At 46.0% G+C, this 22,809-nt stretch overlaps 1 protein-coding gene across 1 annotated transcript in view; it reads right to left on the bottom strand.

Moving 5' to 3' along the window:
• Positions 1–1,656: 1,656 nt before the first annotated feature.
• The window catches only part of LOC148048132 (cytochrome P450 2C20-like), a 39,755-nt gene continuing 18,602 nt past the window's right edge, over positions 1,657–22,809 (bottom strand). The window contains exons 2-9 of the mRNA XM_087709807.1: positions 22,225–22,387; positions 15,451–15,600; positions 8,126–8,286; positions 7,230–7,406; positions 5,450–5,591; positions 2,861–3,048; positions 2,448–2,589; positions 1,657–2,320 (exon numbers count right to left, since the gene is read on the bottom strand). Of these exons, the coding sequence (XP_087565933.1) occupies positions 2,121–2,320; positions 2,448–2,589; positions 2,861–3,048; positions 5,450–5,591; positions 7,230–7,406; positions 8,126–8,286; positions 15,451–15,600; positions 22,225–22,387 (1,323 nt within the window). The 3' untranslated portion in view covers positions 1,657–2,120. The remainder of the gene's footprint in view (positions 2,321–2,447; positions 2,590–2,860; positions 3,049–5,449; positions 5,592–7,229; positions 7,407–8,125; positions 8,287–15,450; positions 15,601–22,224; positions 22,388–22,809) is intronic.

The raw sequence follows: 22,809 nt of genomic DNA, 5'->3' as shown, positions 1-22,809 counted from the left end.
CAGCATTTCTCCGATGCGATTGATTCAATGTGATGGATGGATGCAACAGGAAGCAGGCAGGCAGCGATGCAGCAGGAGAGGTAAGACTGGACTGGATGGACAAGGGTTGTCGCTAAATACGCCTCATGTCAGGCTTAGCCAGTTAGGCGAGGCTGGAGGGGGGGGGCGGGGGCCAAGGTGGCGCAGTGGTTAAATGCAGCACTGCAGGCTACTGCTAGATCAGCAGTTCAGCGGTTCAAATCTCACCGGCTCAGGGTTGACTCACCCTTCCATCCTTCCGAGGTGGGTAAAATGAGGACCCAGATTGTTGGGGGCAATATGCTGACTCTCTGTAAACCGCTTAGAGAGGGCTGAAAGCCCTATGAAGTGGTATATAAGTCTACTGCTATTGCTATTGCTATTGCTTTCATCCACGTGGCCTACGCCAGCCCGCCGCATTCGCAAAAGCTGTGAAAGCTAGACCGTCACCGCCGTCTCCGCCGCCGCCACACGGAAAATGCAAGCCCACCGCTTTCGGCCACACGGCAAATGCAAGCCCACCGCTTTCACAAAAGCCACGAAAGCTAGGCCATTGCCACCATTGCCCACCCACTTTTAGCCGCATGGCATACAGCAGCCTGTGGCTTTCACAAGGGAAGGCCTGAAGAAGTTCCCTCGCAAAAGCTAGGCCACTGCTGCCACCTCCACTGATACCCAAACGCTTTTGGCCACGTGGCATATGCCACCCTGTGAAAGCTAGGCCACTACCACCCACCCGCTTTCGGCTGTATGGCCTCCGCCAGACCATGGCTTTTGCTAGGGAAGGACTGGAGGCCTTACCTCATGAAAGCTAGGCCGCTGCTGCCACTGCCACCCACCTGTTTTCGGCCATGCAGCGTATGCCAACCCATGGCTTTCGCCAAAGCCGCAAAATGTACGCTGCCGCCAACACTGCCCACCAGCTTTCGGCCATGTGGCGTACGCTAGCCCACAGCTTTCTCTTGGGAAGGCCTGAAGGCCTTCCCTTGCAAAAGCCAGGCCGCCACCGCTGCCATCGCCACCGACCACCCGCTTTCGGCCACGTGGTGTACACCAGCCCACGGCTTTCACTAGGCTGCCATGCTGCCACCGCCGCCCACTCTCTTTCGGCCATGCAGCATATACCAGCTCGCAGCTTTCACGATCTGGTGTAAGCTAGCCTCCTGAGTCCTGCCGCACTCCCTCATGCTTAATTGCTTACCTGAGGGAAGCAGCAAGCTTCTGGAAGTCGAAGGAAAACAAAATGAAATGGAGGACCTGGTCAGCAAGCGCGATGCAACAGCTACTCAGGAACAAAAGACTCTTTTCAAAAGCAAAGTCTCCAAAATAGAAAGACTCTTTTCAAAAGAGGAATGTTGGCCATTGGTGCCACACTTTTAAACGGGTCGCCTCCAGCCCGCTCACTGATTGGCTGGACTCGTCTAGTTTAGAGAGGACGGGCATGGGAGCGAGCAAGCTGCGATGGGATGGCAAGGGCAATGGGTCCACCGGTCGAACCTCCTCTCACCGGCTCACTGAATTTCATGAACCAGTTCACCCACACTGGTGCGATCCGGCAGAAACCTATCACTGATTTGGAACCATTGATTTTCTGAAATTGTATGTTCTAATTCTTTATTATCCAAATAATAAAGTTATTTATCAGAGATTAGATATAGAAAATATTATAGTTCAATCAGATACAATATTCATTCTGTCAGTCTTTAAAACAACCATTAGATGTCAACAGAAAATGACTCAATCTTGCATTTAGCCAAAGTGTACTAATACAAGATCTTCCTTGTTACTTTCATATATAGATTAGTCCACAACATCAATTTATGATAATACTTCTAACTGAGACCCTTGCATAGTTAAATCTACAGTATAGAGTATATATTGAAAGTTTGGTGAATACAGCTTGTGGGGGCAAGCTATTAAGTATTTCAGAAGTATTATTAATTGTGCCAAAATAATAAAATCATCAGATAAGAGTTCAGAATACCTTTGCTATAAAAATTATTACATTTGTATTCTACATCATTTTTAAGATTGCCTTTAAATGTAATAACCATCCCACATGCTGTTTTTGAGTATCTATTAATGTAGGTACTTTCTCCTAATTATTGACCACAAGTGTGCACGGAACGTTTAACAGCTCGTATAAGGGGATATTGATTATTACTGAAGTCCATAAACAAAGACATTACATCCGTATCTTTGGTGTCCCCAACTAGAGAGAAGGTGAAATTCTGGAGCAGAGTGCTGAAGAACTGGAAGATCTCCATCTTAGCCAGGGCCTCCCCTGGACAGGCCCTCTTCCCTACAATAGCAATGAAGAAAACAGAGGTCATTTAGGAAGTACTTGATGGAACTGTATCTGATAAAAGACTAAGGTGGATCAGGTAAGCATATGAATTTGCAATAAAATCTGTTCCAGAGGCTTGTACCTGCTGAGAATGGCATGAAAGCATCCTTTTTCTTGAACTGACCATTTTCATCCAAAAAATGATTGGGATTGAATTTCTCTGGAGTCTCCCAATGAAGAGGGTCAAAATGTACAGAGGTGAATACTGGCACAATAGCCGTGCACTAGAAGGAGAGGAAGAAACAGATGCCATTAAATGATACTATTTCATATGGAGAAGAAAGTGTCTTTGCTTTCCACTTGCCTAAAATAAAAACAGGCAGTGACTAGCCATCTGCTGAACTTTGAAGAATGAAGAGGGAAGGAATATATATTTCTTTCAGTACATATTTCTCTAAACTGCTCTTTCATTCAAATTACCTCTCTTCTCAAGGATCTAAGTCATTCTTTCCTTTCTTCCCTAGAGAACCTTCTTAAATACTTGTATCACCATACCTTGGGAATAGTGTAACCATGGAACTTTGTGTCACAAGTTGTTGCCCGTGGGAAGGTTTCAAGGGTCGTTTTCTGATATCGCTGAACCTCATGAACAACAGCATTTGTGAAAGGCATTTTCAACCGGTCTTCGATGCTTGGAGTGCGATTTGTACCCACCACCTCATGAATCTCCTGTTGAACTTTAGCTGTGAGTAGAAGAAAGTGAGATGTGATTGGCATACTTTGTCTGGCTGAGCACCTGCAGTCATTTGAATTGAAATATATGTTCCAAAGCACATTGAGGGAAAACGGTTCTAGCCAGGACAATGGCTCCTCCTCCTCATTTCTCAGTAGATACCATTTCAACTTTTCTAGTGCAAGATGAGATTCATATTATTTGAACCTCTCTCTTTTGGTTCTCTGGTGGCCTGCGGAGCTGGCAGCAGAGTTGGACAGTTAGGAGGTATGGGAGGAACATGGGTCAGTCTTGGAGTCTGGTGAAGGCTCGGATGAGGGCTCTTCGCTGGAGGCAGGGAATGGGGCCAGGACCATCTGGTAGTTATGAGCTGCCTCCGAAGCCTGACATCAGCGAGACAGAAGACCACTGTGAGTCGTATAATCAGTTCAAGCTCTGAGAAGTCCTGTTTGACTCTGTGATACGTTTGGCATTGCAAAACTAATTGGCAGTTAGATCTGTGGCAGTGTTTCAAGAGAGATAAAGGAGATAAAGATGGGTGCTTATCAACCTATCCTGAAAGTCTGTGGCAACTTGATCAGACATCTGTATCTCTTTAGACTGTTTTTGAATCATTATGGGGTATGAATGACTATAATTCACAGCCATTTAAATAAAAGAGGGATTTGGGGACTAAGATTGTGATTTATGCTTTCTCAGGAAGCCTAGGTCAGAACACTCTGTGCCTTACTAGATATCTTGAGAGGCAGTAAGCATAAAGCATTTCTGTGTGGGTTTTCTGAAGTTTAGAGTCTTCACCGAAAAAGAGGATAAATAGTAGTCAGGAGAAAAGATACAGTTCTTAAATTAATTTCCTAAACTGTTAATATATATGTGTATGCATATACACATTAATATTTACACCAGCAGCAAACGAGCATTCATTTCTCCATAAATCATGAGGCCCATTTTCAAAAAGCTAGTGGTTCAATCTATAATTAATCAGGCAATTTTGGGTGGTATCATGAATTAAAATTAATTACATTCTGTAACAATATTTATTATTTTTCATCTATGTCATAATTATACATTCCTGTGGAAAAGAATGTTACCATTGTCTGAAACAGTGTATTTCAAAATGTTGGAGATGATGACCTTGAGTTAAAAGGAATGTTCATTTATATTATTGCAAAAATGATCCTCAAGAAAACCTATACTATACTAATTTCAGTCATTCATACTATAATTTCATAAAGCAAGTATTAAATTATTGCAATTGTTTGAGTGGTCTATGGAAGTATGGCGGAAGTGGTATTCAGCCAGTTCTCTCTGGTTCAGGCGAACTGGTTGCGGCAGCTGCAGATGGCTCTGCCCACCCACCCTAACGTATTATGCAAGCATTGCACATGTGCAGTGCGTATGCACAGATGGGGCACATGCTCCCACATTTGTGAGGGAAGGTAAGTGAATCCCACTGCTGCTGAATGGGGGGGGAAATTGTTGTTACAGCATTCAATCACTTGTCCCAAAGATGCTTTTTTCAGGAGGCAAAACATCGAGCAGACATCTGTCAGACTCTTTAGACTGTCTTTCTTTTTCTTTGAAGACATTTTTTTCTCATCCAAGAAGCTTCTTCAGCTCTGACTGAATGGTGGGGAATGGAAGAATTTATTTTCCTTGCAGACAGCTAGTCATTTGCATCCTTTTAGAGAGTCATTGAGCTACTTGGAGATTGTCTGTGTCCTCAGGGTCACCTAAATCGTGCAAATGGTTCCTGTAGTTTGCTTTTTTTTTCTGGATGAATGGATTTTCAGAAAAAGTGCAGATTACAGGAACCATTTGCACTAGTCAGGTGACCCCGATAACACACAGATAAATCTCCAAGTGGCCTCAAAGATTCTCCAAAAGAATGCAAATGACCAGCTGTCTGCAAGGAATATAAATCCTTCCATTCCCCACCATCCAGTCAGAGCTGAAGAAGCTTCTTGGATGAGTCTTGAAAGAAAAAACAAGAAAGTCCAGTTGCCTCCTGAAAAAGCACTTTTGGGACAACCGTAACCCAGATGTCTGAGAATCTCCATAGACATTCAATCACTCTTGCCTCTTTTTGATCGAATCAACACCAATTGAATAGAATTGTCTTCATAAAATCTCAAGATTTGATGGGAAACCCATTTGTTTCAAGGTCGTGTTAGCTAGATTGGGAAATCTTTGAAAAAATCTATGAGAAGATAGTGGAAAACACTGCCCAAATATTCCTAGAAAAAATGCAGAAATCCAACTGCAGTGAGTTTACTTTACTCAACTCCATTTTTACTTACTTTTTTCTTTAAAAATGTGTTTTCTTTAAACACCATCATTTCTTTCTTAGCATTAATAGTGGCAACCCTAGAAATAGCAACACCATTATATATTTGTGGGTATTTTTATACCTTGAATATGTGGCAATTTAGCTATCGCTAGAAGGCTGCAAAGCAAAGCTTGGCTTGTGGTTGTGGTGCCAGCCACAAGGAGTCCAAATACAAGAAACACAAGATCTTCAAGAGTGTAGACACCCTCAGTTGAGTTCTGCTCCTAAAGAGAAAATGGAAAGAGAAACAGAAGAATAAAGTTTCTACTTGGAATTGAAAGTAGGTAAAGCTACAGGTGTGCTTCGACTCCACTGTTTGGAATACTTTTGAAAATACCATTACGGACTTGCATGAACTCACTGTAACATTATATGTCAGTTTCTGTGAAGACCTATGTATACTGACCAGGAACTTGCAAATATACAGTAACAATAAACCTTGGTTCACTGCTAAACTTAAGCAGCTATGTCATCGTTCCAAAGAGGAAGCCTACAGAAAAGGTGATAGAATGCTGTAAATCAGGCCAGAAACATATTAACAAGGGAGATCAGAGAAGCAAAAAGAAGCTACTTTGAAAAGCTAAGAAATCGGTTCTCAACAAATGAACCAGCAAACATGTGGAAAACTTAAAAATATCATCGGTTGTGGCAAACCTCCTTCCAAGGCTGAAGAAAATCAACAACTGGCAGATGACCTGAACGTATTTTACTGCAGATTTAAAAGAAAACTACAGTCACCTATCTCCACAACCCCCATCTCAGACACACCAACCACACCCAAACCTCCTACAACTGACCCCATCCCATTCAGTTCACAACCCCTGGTGATCACAGAAAAGGAAGTGCAAGATCTATTTCACAGACAGAAGCCAGGAAAAGCACCAGGCCCAGACAAGATAACTCCCTCTTGCTTAAAAGTCTGTGCTGAACAATTGGCCCCCATCTTCACCCAAATCTTCAATAAATCACTAGAGATGTCCCTTGTGCCTTCTTGCTTCAAATTCTCCACTATCATGCCAGTGGCAAAGAAGCCTTCCATCAAGGAACTGAATGACTGCAGACCAGTTGCTCTAATATCTGTAGTTATGAAAACCTTTGAAAGTCTAGTAATGTCCCACTTGAAAACCATCACGGATCTACTGTTAGACCCCCTGCAATTTGCATACCGAGCAAACAGATTGACAGATGATGCTGTTAATATGGCTCTGCATTTCATCCTACAAGATGTTGAATCTCCAAAGACCTATGCAAGGGTCCTCTTTGTAGACCTCAATACCATCATACCGGACATTCTTCTAACTAAACTAAATCAGCTAGCAGTACCTGAACACACTTGTAAGTGGATCACAAGCTTCCTAACAGATAGGAAGCAGCAGGTAAAGCTAGGCAAAATCACATCAGATACTTGTACACTTAGCACAGGAGTCCCCCAGGGCTGTGTGCTCTCTCTCCACTTCTCTTCTCTCTCTGTATCAACGTCTGCATCTGTTAAACTACTGAAGTTTGCAGATGTTACAACAGTTATTGGTCTCATTGGGTATGTTGAACAACTAGCCACCTAGTGATGTGACAGGAACAATCTGGAACTGAACACACTCAAAACTGTAGAAATACTACCACCTCTTATAATACTAGACAACATAGTATCAATAGTAGAGACCTTCACATTTCTAGGTTCTATCATGCTTCAAGACCTAAAATGGATCCCTAACATCAAAAACGTCATAAAAAAGCACTATAAAGAATGTTCTTTCGCGCCAACTCAGGAAACTCAAATTGGACAAAGAGCTGCTGATACAGTTCTACAGAGATTCATAATAGAGATATTTAAACAATTATTTAGATATGACATCTATACCTACCTTCTCCACTCTAAGAAGGAAGCAATCGATATAGTCACACAGATTTTGGGGATCCAATGTCTTTTTGTGCAAATCCACATTCTCACGGATATAATCACAGAGCTTTTCAACGTTAGCAAAAATGCTTTGGTGTGGCCCAGGAATGAATGTCACTGTTTTTGGAAATGTATTGTATACCTGTAACAGAGTTCACATGTAATACTATAGCTTATTAGACCATTATGGTGGAGGATTAATGCCCCAGATATTCAGAGAGTAGCTTTTACTTTGATATTGCTAATTGTCAATTCTCAGATGGCCCCAAAGCCAAGAAAAGAAGAACCACAAGGATTTCAGTATGCTATCTTTAATTCTATTTTCAGATAAACACAATGTCTTGGAGACTATAATAGGAATTAATATTTATAATAGGTTAATTAAAGAGTAGAGTCTTTGAAAGGCTTTCCCTCAGATCTCTCCTCACCTGGGCTGAGTTCCTGGTAGGAGATACTTTGTCAAGGGATTCTCCCACTGCTCCCCTATCCTCACCCATCTCTTCCACAAATGCTGAAAATGACCAAAGTCCTCCAAGAGGCAAAGACACAAACTGGCTGTGTGCATAAAGATAGGGGAGCTGTCTAACAATTCCATGATAAATAGAAACACATCTGTCCAGAATCTGACATGGCCCAAAGGAGTTATGGGAGAAGGAAATGGTTCCCTCGGAAATAAGCCCAACCAGAAGAGATTTTGCTGAGAATCAATTTATGCTTGGATGTCTAGATTTGCCTTCCTCCGCTTATTAACTCATCAGATCTAATGTTTACATTTCTGACTTGGATATTTATACTCACAAAAAAACCTGCTAATTAAAATAGGGGTTCATGACAAGAAGAGGATCAAGTAGATTAACATACCGATCCTAAGATACTAACAGAGTATCTTAAATGAGTCTCCAGAATCTTCAGGTTCTCTATGAAGGTTTTATCTTTGTAATCAAATCGATTGCCGAAAACAACAGCACATATCACATTACAAACAGCACTTGAAATAACTCTTCTTAGGTCGAATGGCTGCCCTGAAAAAAAAAGAAAAGAAAAGAAGGACCACAAATGTTTATGAATGGGATCAATGAATGTGGATCTTCTTTTTCTCAAAACTGCAATAAAAAGTGTTTGAGGCAAGAGAAATTGGAATTTTAATTCTTTCCCTCTTTCCTAAGAATGGAATATAAACACAATATTAAAATACTATAACCACTTTAATCAATATGCAACATAGTTTTTCCATGTTCCACTTTGAAATTAACCAAATATATATTCAAAGATTGACCTTTTTACAGCTAGAGTTTCTTCACAAACTTATTGCTGTCTCCTTCAGTCAAGAAGTGTTTTCTCACTCCTTCCTCTGCCGTTTTCTCCTGTATTTCCCACCTTGTCCCTTCCCTTCTTCATATCTTCAAAGGTTTTGCCTCTAACCAAGCCCTCCTTCCTCCTTCTAAACTCTTTCTTTTCCTATTTTCTTTTTATGTTTCTTTAAATAATATCATTTATTAGTCATTCCATTATTTTTCCCTCCCCATTTCAGAGGTTTGTCCATTAAACATTATATTCAAAGGCGCCAAAGTCACTAAGGGAATACTATTTATGACTGCTTAATTCAGATCCACAGAGCCTTGCAGTTCTCCACCCTCATGCAAATTCCCCATAAACACAAATCATTATCCATGGTTACATTTCTGCCTGTAAATTATCTATCTATCTTCTCCTTTTGTTGACTGGTGATTTTTCCTGCTGTTTAATATGGCATTATGTTTAAGTGATTTTTTAAAGAAACATTTTGCTACTTTTTCCAGTTGTAACCAAGCACTCTGTTATCTCCATCCTTCTCTCCTGCTAACCTACCCAATTTCTTTTTAAATAATTGTCGGCACCTCTCCATTAAATAATTAGGAAAGAAAGACCACGAGACTCCATGTGTGGAAATCAAGTGTACTTTTACTAATTAAAAATGATTAAAGGCATAGCGAAGTGAAATCTGAATATTTAGGCGCGAAAGCGATTGATATATAGAATAGCCCATTCCCCACCCCTTGGCATCACAGTTATAGTCCAATCATAATTCTCCCAAGTGTCAGGTGCAAGATAACTTCAAAAGGCATCACGAAGATGGAATCTCGGTGCCGTTAGTCCTGGCGGGAAACTTCCACTCATGTGTAGTCCGATCAACTGGTGAACTCCAGAACCTTCCTCCAGCACAATGAGTAACCCCTCCCAAATACCATGCCCTCCCTCCCTGTTTCATGGCAGCCGAAGCAACAGCAAAGCAGAGGCTGACATCCGGCCATCCCCCGGAAAAAGGTGGTCAGGCCTGGAAAATTAGAAAACGCAAACAAACAGAGAACAACAAAAGACAGAGAAGAGAAGAGGGGGGGGGAGAAAAAAATCAAGGCTTGTCAGGATAAGCAGAATAAAACTGTCGAAGGAGCCGGGGGGGCACGAACATGGGACTTGTCAACCCATTCCGTATGAGAGGGAGGAAAGTGCTTCCAAGCCATTAAGTACTGGACCCGATTACGCCGCTGGCGAGAGTCCAGTATCTCACGAACTTCAAAGTGCCGTTCACCGTCAATCAACAGGGGAGCAGGTGGAGGGTCAACCGGCGGACGTAAAGTAGAAACACGAACAGGCTTAATGAGGTTAATGTGGAACACGGGATGAACACGGTTGAGATGCTTGGGCAGCTGCAAGCAAACGGAAACAGGATTGATGATTTTGATGATGGGAAATGGACCAACATACTTAGGCCCCAACTTCCTCGACTTCTGTGTGGTTTGAAGGAATTTGGTGGACAAGTAAACCAGGTCACCTTCCCTGTATTGATAAGGTTGCGCACGCTTCTTATCGGCCTGTTTCTTATGAGCACGATGCACAGCATCTAAAGTAGCAAGAGTCAAAGGCCAAACATGGCTCAGACGTTCGCTCCACTCAGCGACGGAAGAAACTTGCGGATGGTCATGAGGCAGCTTAGGAATAGGAACAAAATCTTGACCAAAAACAACACGAAAAGGGGTGAAACCAGTGCTGCTATGGACAGAATTATTTTCGGCCACCTCAGCGTGCGGTAGCAATTCCACCCAATCATCTTGCTGATAATTGATGAAACAACGTAAATATTGTTCCAAAACAGAATTAGTCCTCTCACAAGCCCCATTAGTCTGAGGATGGTGGGCGGAGTTTAGGCCCTGGGCAGAGCCAATGCATTTAAGAAATTCCTTCCAGAAAGCCGAAGTGAATTGGACACCCCAATCAGAAATAATGCGATCAGGCACCCCATGCAAACGGTAAACGTGGGAAATGAAGAGTTTAGCCAGTGCCTTAGCAGAAGGAATCTTGTGGCACGGAACAAAATGAACTTGTTTGGAAAATAAGTCCGTAACTACCCAAATGACGGTGTGCCCCTGGCTCTCAGGAAGCTCGACAATGAAGTCCATTGAAATTTCCTTCCAAGGGGCGACAGGGCAGGCCACAGACTGAAGTAGGCCCTGTGGTTTTCCAGGTGGCCGTTTAGCGGCAGCACAGACCGGACAACTGGCAACATAAAGTTCAATGTCCTTTTTCAAAGAGGGCCACCAAAATTGTCTCTTCACCAGGTGTAAAGTTTTTACGAAGCCAAAGTGACCCGCCAACTTAGAATCGTGATCTCGTTGGAGGACGACGAGACGAAGAGAGGCGGGGACATAAAGCTTGGCTCCGATCCACAGTAAATCGTCCCTCATCGTGCACTCATCCTGATGTTCTGGAACCAGTCATCTTGGGGAAGGGCGCGTTTGAGGTCAGAAAGAAAATCTTGAGGCACCTCTACCTTCGAGTGTGCCTGCTGGCGAGTGACCACCGGAGCCGCCAGGCTGGATGTGGGGACGACAGGCTGAACAACACTCAGTTTAGAGCAGTTGTATTGAGGGAGTCTGGACAAAGCATCAGCCATGAAATTTTTCCCCCCAGGGATGTACTTGAGTGTGAAGTTGAAATAATTGAAATGTTCGGCCCAGCGCATCTGCTTAGGGGATAGGCGGCGAGGGGTCCTCAAAGCCTCCAAATTTTTGTGGTCAGTCCACACCTCAAAAGGGTGTTTAGCGCCCTCTAGAAAGTGGCGCCACATGGCCAGGGCCCATCGCACAGCAAACGCCTCCTTTTCCCAAACAGCCCAATGTCTTTCAGTGTCCGTGAGCTTGCGGGAAGTATAAGCGCAAGGTTGCAAATTACCTTGGTCGTTGATTTGTAGCAAGACGGCACCAACAGCCACGTCACTGGCATCGGCCTGGACGATGAAAGGCTTGTCCATGTCGGGATGCTTCAGAACCGGTTCCGCAGCAAAGAGGCGCTTCAACTTCTCGAAAGCAGCTTGACATTCCATGGTCCAATCCAGTGGTTTGCTAGGCTTAGGTTTAGGCCCACCTTTGGACTTTAACAAATTAGTGATAGGAAGCGCAATTTTGGCAAAGGAAGGAATGAACTGACGGTAGAAATTAGCAAAATCCAAAATTTTTTGCAATTGCCTGCGTGTCCGGGGTGCCTCCCACTCAGTGACCGCCTTCACTTTCCCAGGGTCCATCTCAATGCCAGCGGGAGAGATACGATAACCTAGGTAGTCAATCTTCACCTGGTGAAATTCACACTTGGACAACTTGGCATACAGTTCAGCGGCCCTGAGTTTTTTCAAGACAGTGCGGACTAAAGCGACGTGTTCGTCGTAAGTCTGAGTATAGATAAGGATATCGTCTAAATATACGATAACGCCTTTGTAAAGGTGGTCATGCAAGATCTCATTAATTAATTGCATGAAAACAGCAGGTGCCCCCTGCAGGCCAAAAGGCATCACCCGGAACTGGAAGCAGCTGAGGGGGCAGTTGAACGCAGTCTTCCACTCACCCCCCTCCTTTATGCGGACTCTATAGTACGCTTCTCTGAGGTCCAGTTTAGTGAAAATACGGCCCTTCCCCAACTGGGCTAACATGTCCTTCATCAACGGCAATGGGTAGAGGTTTTGGGCCGAGATCCCATTTAGATTTTTGAAATTAACACACAACCTCAGGGAGCCATCTTTCTTCTCTCTGAATAATACAGGGGCAGCTACTTTTGGCCGTGCTGGCTCAATGAAGCCCCGTTCTAAATTTTTATCAATGAATTTTCTCATCTCCTCCATCTCCCTAGGGGACGTGGAATATATTTGGGGCTTTGGAAGCTTGACCCCGGGCAAAATGTCGATGGAGCAATCAGTAGGCCTGTGGGGCGGAAGTTTATCCGAAGATTCCTCACTGAAAACACCTCTCAGGTCCCCATACACTTTTGGAATCTTTTCCTCTCCTTCAATCCTCTCCTGCCCTCTGGCGGCCAAAACAGAACTGCAGTTAACAGGCTCTGGAGAAATGCCCTTCCCCTCAGGAGGAATGCTCGTGCGAATGTGCAACCACCCCTCCCTCCAATTTATGCGAGGGTTCCATTTTCGAAGCCAAGGGAGGCCTAAAATGAGGGGCCTGTCCATCCCAGGAGCCACAATAAAAGAGATCAATTCGGTGTGGGAGCCCATTTTCATCTCTAGAGGTTCAGTATAGAAATGGGCTGGGCCACCCCCTGCTATGGAACCATCTATCTGACAAAAGACAATAGGGGTTTTCAAAGTTTTTAACTTGAGGCCCAGTTTCTCCACCATAGCAGGGTTGATCATACAGCGGGAACAGCCTGAGTCAAGGAGGGCGGGAAGGTGTTCTGACACCCCATCGGGCAGAACCTTTAACTCTATTGGGATCAGCATGGGGCCTTTGTTTGAACTCACCCAGCGAGGCGAGGCGTCGTCATCGGAATCATCAGAGGAGTTGGTAGAGGCATCAGCTTCTCCCTCCATGTCCTGTCTGAAACGTGGGGGGGGGGCATCCGCAGCGAAAGCAGCTTCCTTTTTCTTTTTGTCCGGGGCCTTGCCGGATCTCCCTTCCCTCTTGGCAGGGGGTGGGGTGGTCGCTGGAAGCTTAGCGCGGCATTCCGGAGCGTGGTGGCCTCCCCTCCCACAACAAAAACATGTGAACGGCTTGACTTTGCCTGTGGGGCCTCCTTTCCCTTCGCCTCTCACTCGGAAAGGGGGCTTGTGAGTTGGGGGGGGGGAGATCTTGCTGCTCTTTCTCTCTCTTTCTCTCTCTCCTCTTTTGCACGTTGGAGTCTAATTAAATCAAGCTCAATATCTGCTGCATTCTCATACCAAGCAGTAACGCGCTTAGGAAGGTGGCGATTAACACATTGTTGATAAATGTCCTCATTCAAGCCCAAAGCAAACTTATCCAAAAGGGCTTCTTCAGACCATCCCCTCATATAATTACAAAGGTGTTGAAACTCCTGAATGTACTGAGTCACAGGCCTATCTCCCTGTGTGAGGGTCATAAATTTCAGTTTACCCCGTTTTTCAGTTAGGGGGTCATCAAATCGTCTCTTGAACGCAGTCATAAAAGCGTCAAAATTCCTCAGGAGGGGGGAATTGGTTTGGTACAGACCCATCATCCAGTCGGCAGCCTCTTCCTCCAAAGCAAGTAACACCATACGTACTTTCATGGCATCTGATTCTAAATCGGGCCCATAAATTTCCATGAAGTTATAAACTTGCATAATGAAGAGGCCCAGCTTCTTGGGATTTCCGTCATACTTTACAGTTAAGGGGGGGACTTTAGCCATTCTGCATCTTCTGGGGGGGGGGGAATCCTGGCCTGGCAGCTCCCCTGGCTGGGGGGTGGGGTGAAGCTGTCTCTGGGTTAGCTTGCTCCCATTCCCCCTCGGCATCTTCACCCTCCCCGAATCTTTGCCTAGAGTACCTCTGTTCCAAGTCCACTGGCTGACCTCTTTCTCGGGGTTTTCGTTTGGGCCCCGCTTCAAACGGCCTCTCCTGATGTTTTCTTCTGGTAACTCCAGCATCCCAGCTTGCACTGTCTTCCTTTTGTCCCACAGACAAGGACCAATGGGGGGGGATCACAGGGCCCGCTATTTCCAGCTCAGCCATCCTCTCGGGTAATGATAGATCAGCCGTCTCTTTTTCAATTTCTTCATTGCTTGTGTGCAAAGACATTTTCTCCATTTCTCCTTGCACTTTCACCCCCCACGGAAGTTTGTATTCTCCTGGTGGGGTGTTAGTGAGATTTCGCTTACTGTCGGCACCTCTCCATTAAATAATTAGGAAAGAAAAACCACGAGACTCCATGTGTGGAAATCAAGTGTACTTTTACTAATTAAAAATGATTAAAGGCATAGCGAAGCGAAATCTGAATATTTAGGCGCGAAAGCGATTGATATATAGAATAGCCCATTCCCCACCCCTTGGCATCACAGTTATAGTCCAATCATAATTCTCCCAAGTGTAAGGTGCAAGATAACTTCAAAAGGCATCACGAAGATGGAATGTCGGTGCCGTTAGTCCTGGCGGGAAACTCCCACGCATGGGTAGTCCGATCAACTGGTGAACTCCAGAACCTTCCTCCAGCACAATGAGTAACCCCTCCCAAATACCATGCCCTCCCTCCCCGTTTCATGGCAGCCGAAGCAACAGCAAAGCAGAGGCTGACAATAATCCAATACACTTTTTTCCTATTTATTTTTTATCTCCTTCCAGAAGAGATATAGCCACAAGAATGGCTTTCAAAGCTGATTCAACTCCCTGAATAAATTCTATTTGTGGCCCTTTAATTCATATCCATGTTGCCTTATGGATCTCTGTCCTTCATGGAGCCTATTCTTATGTCTGTGTTCCTTACCTTCCTTAGTTTCCCTGTCTCTTTTATCCATAAAGTTTTTTGCTGGTTTCTGAATGTGCTTGATGTCTGTTACTGCATCCAGCCTAACATTTCACTAGTTTTCGGCAAAGTTGCAATTTTATAAAGCCATAATTGCTCCATTAAGTGACTTCTTAGGATTTCTGATCTCATAGCGATGCAACCACAGTAAGTTTTCAGTATTTCTCAGTAAGCTTGTAATTTTACCAAGCCACTGACAGTGGATAAAAAAGAGGGAGAAACAGCTCTATTACTTTTCCCTTTGTTTCTGAACAATACTGTGAAAATAAAAGGGAGGGGGACATTCATTGCCTATCTAAGTTTTTCTTTATTTTGTGCAATTAAGTGCAGAGGATTAGAGATTTAGTGTTGAATCCAGTTTTCTTGCAACTTCATATAATACAACAAATCCTTTCCAGATTCTTTTTTAAAAACCTTTTGTGGTAGCCATTTCCTCCACCAGACAAAGGGCTTCCTCCTGCACCCTCTCAGACATTCTTTTCTTCCCCATCCCAAAATCTCGCAAGGTGGACAGTGTGAACCGCCGCAGCTCCCTCCATTTCTTCTCAATAGAGGTGGTCAGACCTGAAACCAAGGACACAGGAAACAAATCACAATGTGATATCAGTTCTCAAATTTTGCAAAAGGGGAAAAAGTTATACATTACAATTTTTCCCCACTCCACTTTTACAGTAAAAAAGCCTTCGTACTTGAATTATTAAATAGATCAACTGCAGTTTTCATCGATTCATTCTTGAGTGTTCTTATATTAGGAGAAGAATGAATGAGGTTGTGGAAATCATGTCACACCTTACTATAAATGTGAAATGGATAGGGATCAGGGGTGGGTTCTTACCGGTTCATACCACTTCAGGCAAACCAGTAGTGGAAATGAGGCCTGGGTCGCTGAACCAATAGGGACTGCAGGCTAGCCATGCCCCCAAACTGGTTTGGACACTTGCTCTGCCTCACCTTCGCCATGTGCATTCACAGAACTGCCTCCTCCTGCCTATACGCAGGTAAGCATTCACAGTAGGCTACCTCCCCCTCCCCACCGGCCAATGTCTCCTGAAGCCATGGTGGGGATGGGGACAGGGCAGCCCAGCAAGTTTCACAGCCATGTGACTATGAAGCTTGCCGGGCTGGGTGGCTCCCTCCCCATCAGGACAAAGCCACCGCCATTGCAGCTCCTGGAGAGCCACTCTCATATTGGCAATCTGGAAGGTAGAGGGAGCAGACCATTACCTCCTAGCTCAGGAGAAGGGCCAATGCAATGGCAACGGAAGCAGGGCCATTGAAATGGTGGAGTCTGGCGTTCGGATGTCTATGGTGTCTCTGTCCACTGGCTCAAGCCAGCAGGCTCAGCTGCAGCTCAGACGAGCTGAGGAACTGTGGGGAGCAGGTGCTACACATCCCATGTGTAGCACCTGCTCCCACAATTTGGTCACACCTCTGTGCCATTTACAGGGACCCAGCTTGCCAGGCTGCCCTCATCCATGCTTCAGCTGTAATGGCCACCTAGCCACACCCACCAAATCAGTAGCAAAAATTTTTGAAACCCACCACTGATAGGGACAGGTCTTTAGGCCAGTCACGGACAGATTTCTGCACTAAGATGCAATTTTAGTAGGCCGACACTGTTTGAAGTCACCGTGGCTCAGCTGGTCGAGAGATCTTACCGGAGCTTCTATCTGTGCTCCATGACTGTTGAGACCAGCTGGGAGCGCCGCAGTTGCTAGAACGGCATTTGGAAATGCCGCTGCCCGGCTGCTGGGAGGGGTCCTCTGACTGCTGCAATCATCAAGGCCACCCGGGAATTCCGTGGCCATTTGGGAACATCGCAGCCCAGCCGGTTGAAGACGCCTGTGGATGCCGGGGCTGTTTGTGAATGACGCCGAGGCTGTGTGTGAATGACACGGCTTGCGAGCGCCGTGGCCCAGCTGCCCTAGGGGAGTTTTGACCCTGGGAGGGGCCCTGACTTTGCTGACTTGACCCTGGGAGGGGCCCTGACTTTGCTGGAGCTTTTGATCCTGGGAGGGGCCCTGACTTTGCTGACTTTGCTGGAGCTCCCATATGACTGCCGTGGCCATTGAGGCCGATTGAGAACACTACGGCCTGAGACTGTCCTGGCTCTGCTTTTAGACTCTTTTAGAGGATACTGCGGCTCAGCGGTTGTGGAGGGGCTTTGCTGTCTGCTGGCTAAGGGTTTCTGAGGAAGCCCCGATCCCACTGTGATTGCCGTTAAGCGCTGCGAATACCCAGAGAGGATGCTGTGGAGTTTTTCCGGGTCATCACTCAAGTAGCGAGGCAAATTGAACTAACCATCTTGTGAACTTTGTGGTGCCGCCTGTGGCGAGGGCCGGGTGGGGACTTCCCGACCGTTGGGGCCGAGGATATCTGCCGGAACCTGGAAGAGCAGGCTGAGACCATCTTGGCTGCTGTGGAAGCGACTGTCGGTGATGGTTTGGGGGGACCCAACCCCCCCAGGTTGTCTGACGCCTCCTTCTGCTGTTGTGCTGCTGTAGGGTCAGGCTAGGGACAGGGTAGGGCTAGATTAGAATAGGGTGGTGTTAGTTTAAGTTAGGTTAACTTTAAGGTTAGGGTTAGGGTGAGGGTGGGGGTGGGGTTGCTATCCTGATGGCCTACCGACGGGCTGCCTCCATCGGGAGTGTCATGGTACAGCTGGGAGTGGGGCTTCCCCCCTTTATCGTGGGGTTTCTCTGGCTCCGGGGTGTTCTCTGCTTCCGACGAGGTGGGGCGTTGCTGGCCGCCATCGCCCCTACAACTTTCACCATCATTCATCACCTGCAGCCTACTTGCCTCTCAGACTTTCCTGGCTTCTCTCTGGACTACTGCTGGGTTACCATCATATGCCCCCGCTATTATTTCTTGGACTTCAGACACTTGTATGGGAGGCTTGGATACTACTCCCTCTTTGGCCTCTTCGGACTATATAACTGGCGATTGCACAGATTTAGAATTTTTTATATATTTGTAATTTTTACAATTTTATAATTTTTAAATGTATGGGGAGTGTGTGGTATGATTGTGATTGACTGAATGTTCCCACTTTTATCATGATATTGCTGTTTTTCTGTTTTTAATTTGTATTGTGGGCATTGATTGATTGATTGTATGTATGGGTATGTTTGGTGGGCCGGGAGTTTAGCTGAGTTTACCTCCTGCACTGAGTGCTTTGGCAGGGGGACCCAGGCCTGGTTCCGGCCCTTGGATGTGTGTGTCGAAGGGCCTGCCGGTGAATTCGGTGGCTGGGGGAGAGGGTGGAAAGACCACAGATGCGGGAATGGGGCTGGGATATTGGGGTCATATTGGGGAGGGGCAGATATTGTGGGAACTTCAGTGTGAGCCATTACCGGGGAAGGAGGGTTCCCTATATCAGAGGGATCCCTCCTTCCGGCCCTGTGAGTTCCACTCCAAGGCCAGATGGCATGAGTAGTCAGGACCCTGGTCTCAGGTTGCTGTTGCTAAATGCCAGGTCTGTGGTTCACAAGACTCCCCTCGTCCAGGACCTAATTTTAGACGAGGGGGCAGACCTGGCATGTATTACTGAAACCTGGCTGGGCCCGGAGGGAGGAGTCCACCTCACTGAAATGTGCCTAGAGGGTTTTCAGGTGCTTCATCAACCGTGATCCCAGAGAAAAGGGGCAGGGGAGTGGCCATTGTTAATCGACAGCCCTTAGCTCCTCGTAGGATCCCTGCTCCAGAGCTTGTCAGGTGTGAGTCCTTGCTGGGGAAGATGGACTTTGCGGGTCAAGTGGGCTTGTTGTTAATGTACCTGCCTCCCAACAGCGTGACAACAGCCCTCCCCTTGCTCCTCGAGTCAGTAGCTGAGCTGGCAGTTGAGTTCCCCAGACTTATGATACTGGGGGACTTCAATCTGCCTTCGCTCGGTGAACACTCTGATTGAGCACAGGAGTTCATGGCTTCCATGACAGCCATGGGCTTGACCCAAGTAATCCAGGGTCTGACTCACTCAGCGGGGCACACACTCGACCTCGTATTCTTCTCGGAGCAGTGGTCTTTGTCTGAGGGGTAGTGAGATCTTGCCCCTGTCATGATCGGACCACTTCCTACTGAGGCTCGACTTTCGGAGACCAATCCCCCGCTGTAGGGAGGAGGAACCGATTCGGTGGTTCCACCCCAGGCGTCTTATGGATCCCCAGTGTTTCCAGACGGCGCTTGGCGTTATGCCTGATACTCTCGCCCACAGCCTGGTGGAGACCTTAGTTGCTACTTGGAACTTGGTGGCATCTGAGGCTCTCCACTGGATTGCGCCTTTACAGCTGATCTGCAGCAGTGGATCCAGGAGGGCCCCTTGGTTTACCGAGGACCTCCGGGAGATGAAGCGCCAAAAGAGACGCCTAGAGCGCCGCTGGAGGTCCAGTAAATCCGAGTCAGACTGAGCACTATTAAAAGCTTGCATCGGAGCATACCTCTCGGCAATACAGACAACCAAGAACAACTATATTGCTGCTCTGTTAGCGTCCGCTGAGTCTCGCCCTACCGCCTTGTTTAGGGTGACCCGCTCCCTCCTAAATGCGAGGGTTGCGGATAACCCCTTACAAGGTAGAGCAGAGGAATATGTCCAGTTCCTCGCAGACAAAGTTGCTCGGCTTCGGATGGACTTGGACTCCAATTGCGCAGAGCCAGCCGGGGTACCGGGGGAAGATCTTGAACGACATCTCTCGACTGATTTTCAACCTGTTCTTCCTGATGAAGTGGACAAGGCCATTGGAGCGGTGAGTGCTGCCAAGTGTATGCTGGATCCATGCCCCTCCTGGCTGGTCGCAAACAGCAAGGAGGTGACGTGGAGCTGGATCCGGGCGATGGTGAATGCCACTCTTCGGGAGGGCTTCTTCCCACCGGCATTGATGATAGCGGTGGTGAGACCCCTCCTGAAGAAGCCATTGCTTGATCCAGCCATTTTGAATAACTACCGTCCAGTCTCCAACCTCCCCTTTATTGGGAAGGTTGTTGAGAAAGTGGTAGCCTCTCAACTCCGACGGTCCTTGGATGAAGCCGATTATCTGGAGTCCTTTCAGTCTGGATTCAGGCCTGGCTACAGCATGGAAACCGCTTTGGTCGCACTGACCGATGATCTCTGGAGAGCCAGGGATGGAGGCCATCCCTCCATCCTAGTGCTTCTCGACCTCTCAGCAGCCTTCGATACCATTGACCATGGTACCCTTCTGCAACGGTTACGAGAGGTGGGGGTGGGAGGCACCGTTCTTCTATGGTTCTCCTCCTACCTCTCGGACAGGTCACAGTCGGTGTTGGTCGGGGGGCAGAGGTCGACCCCTTGGCCCCTGAAATATGGGGTTCCTCAGGGTTCGGTCCTATCCCCCCTCCTGTTTAACATCTACATGAAGCCACTGGGTGAGATCATTCGACGGCACAGGATAAAATACCATCAATACGCGGACAATACCCAGCTGTATCTGTCCGCCCCATGCCAACTCAGTGAAGTGGTCGACGTGATGTGCCAGTGCCTGGACGCTGTCAGGGTCTGGATGGGGGCTAAAAAGCTTGTGCTCAATCCAGACAAGACCGAGTGGCTGTTATGTTTCCCTCCCAAAAATTTGGTTAGCATTCCATCACTCAGGCTGGGGGGGTGAAATATTACGCCCCTCAGACAGGGCTCACAACTTGGGAGTCCTCCTGGACCCACAGCTGACTTTAGAACATCATCTCTCGGCTTTGACCAGGGGGGCATTTGCCCAGGTTCACCTGGTGCACCAGTTGCGTCCCTACCTGAACCGGGAGGCACTCGCAACAGTCACTCATGCCCTCGTGACCTCAAGACTGGACTACTGCAATGCGCTCTACATGGGGCAGCCCTTGAAGAGCATTCGGAGACTTCAACTCGTCCAGAATGCAGCCGCACGAGCGATTGTGGTACACCTCGGTACACCCACGTTTCACCTATCCTCCGCGAACTGCACTGGCTGCCGATTGGTCTCCGGATACGCTTCAAGGTGCTAGTTGTCACTTATAAAGCCCTTCATGGTTTTGGACCTGGGTACTTGAGAGATCGTCTGCTGCCAATTACCTCCCAAAGACCCATTAGATCGCACAGGGTTGGCCTCCTCCGGGTTCCGTCTACCAGCCCATGCCATCTGGCTATGACCCGGGGGAGGGCCTTCTCTGTGGCAGCTCCGGCCCTGTGGAACGAACTCCCCACAGAGATTCGGACCCTCACCTCTCTCCAGGCCTTCTGAAAAGCCGTTAAAACCTGGCTGTGTCGGCAGGCCTGGGGTTGATGCTTGTCTTGTACTTTTGTGTTCCCTTTCCCCTTTTGAGTTGTTCACCGCCCTAAGTCCCTCCAGGAATAGGGCGGCATATAAATAAAACAAATCTCAAGCTCTCTTTTCAGTAAGTAGAAAAAATGGGAAATCAGTTATTTTTGTATAGTAGAGGTTTTGTTCACAGAAAATAAGTACCTTCCACTTGCTCTCTTATTTGGTTGCTTCATTATGTACCACAATGTCACTGTAAATTATAAGCAACCACATAGATTTTGTCCATTACAACCTCTCTCCAACCTAGTTCTTGAGGACTTTGATATGCCTATCATTCCTACCTAATTCCATCAACTCTCCTTCCTACCACACTTCCCACAATTACAACTCTCTCTAGAGAGCTAAGCCTTTGGACAATCTTTCTGAAATATGAACATTTGAGTTTAGTCATTTTGTGCTTTGAGTGAAAATTCTGGAGAGATTTGTTCAATGATTTTTTTTTCCTGAGCATCCATAATATTCTCAAGAGTTTTCTCTGGAATCTTCTCCAACATCAAAGCTTAAAAGGCATCAATATTTTCTCTATCCTGCTTCTTCAAAATCCAAATTATTTTGAAGGCACATGAAATTGATATTCAACATTAATTTGGATAACATAAGTCAAAAAGTGTCTTCGTTGGTAAATCACTTTGTATGTCTTCCCAAACGAACAATTTAGAGGTCAAATTATTGTTATTGTTTGTTGTGGTTGTTATTTTGCATGTGAGCAATAATCTGAGCAGACTTGAGATGCGACCAGTTTTTTCAAGAAACATGACCAAATCTACATCTTTACAAGACATTTCAAGTGAATCTTTCACAACTATCAATATTATTAATGGCATTCAGACAATGTTTACAGAAAATTAAAGAAAAACAGTAACTAATGAGGAAATGAAAAGGGACCAACCTTTCCCTTGGAACAATTGCTTATGAGCAGGCATTTCAGTTCGCCCACCAAATTCTTCTGAATGATCTACCAAAGCATCTTTTACCATGGCATACCCACAAAGAACAACCATCGGTTCTGATCCATTCCAGACAGTAAATATAGGTCCATATTTCTCAGCAAGCTAAAGACAGAAATAGATGAAAATTCAGTTAATTAGGTGACAAACCATTTTTGGTGAAATTATTATAAAGTATTGTAAGAAGTTAAAACCCCTCTATAAAATAATGAAATATTTTAGGAAATATTAAAAGAGCAGAAAAATTCCTTTAAAAAGGAGTCAGAAACTCAGCTTCCACCCACCTTTGTCAATGGGCCATTAAGGCCTGTGCCAGTCTATTCTATATAACAAAGATCTACCTCCTTCAGGCATACCCATCTAGCAACCAGAAACTCACTACAAGGCACCCGGGAAAATTACATCAGCCAGCAATTCAAAGAAGCTTGGTTCTCAGGATAGCCTACAAAGTTAGCTAAGACCGCTTCCACCTCCACCCCTGGAAGTCTGACCACCAATCAGAATGCATTTCTTACACAGGAATAGGA

The sequence above is a fragment of the Thamnophis sirtalis genome, unplaced genomic scaffold (genome assembly GCF_051295495.1).
Source record: "Thamnophis sirtalis isolate CommonGarterSnake01/CBP01778 unplaced genomic scaffold, rThaSir2_p1.2 scaffold_3, whole genome shotgun sequence".
Taxonomy (NCBI): Eukaryota; Metazoa; Chordata; class Lepidosauria; order Squamata; family Natricidae; genus Thamnophis; species Thamnophis sirtalis.
Note: the sequence above shows the minus strand (reverse complement) of the source record. Positions and strands in the feature narration are given on the sequence as shown.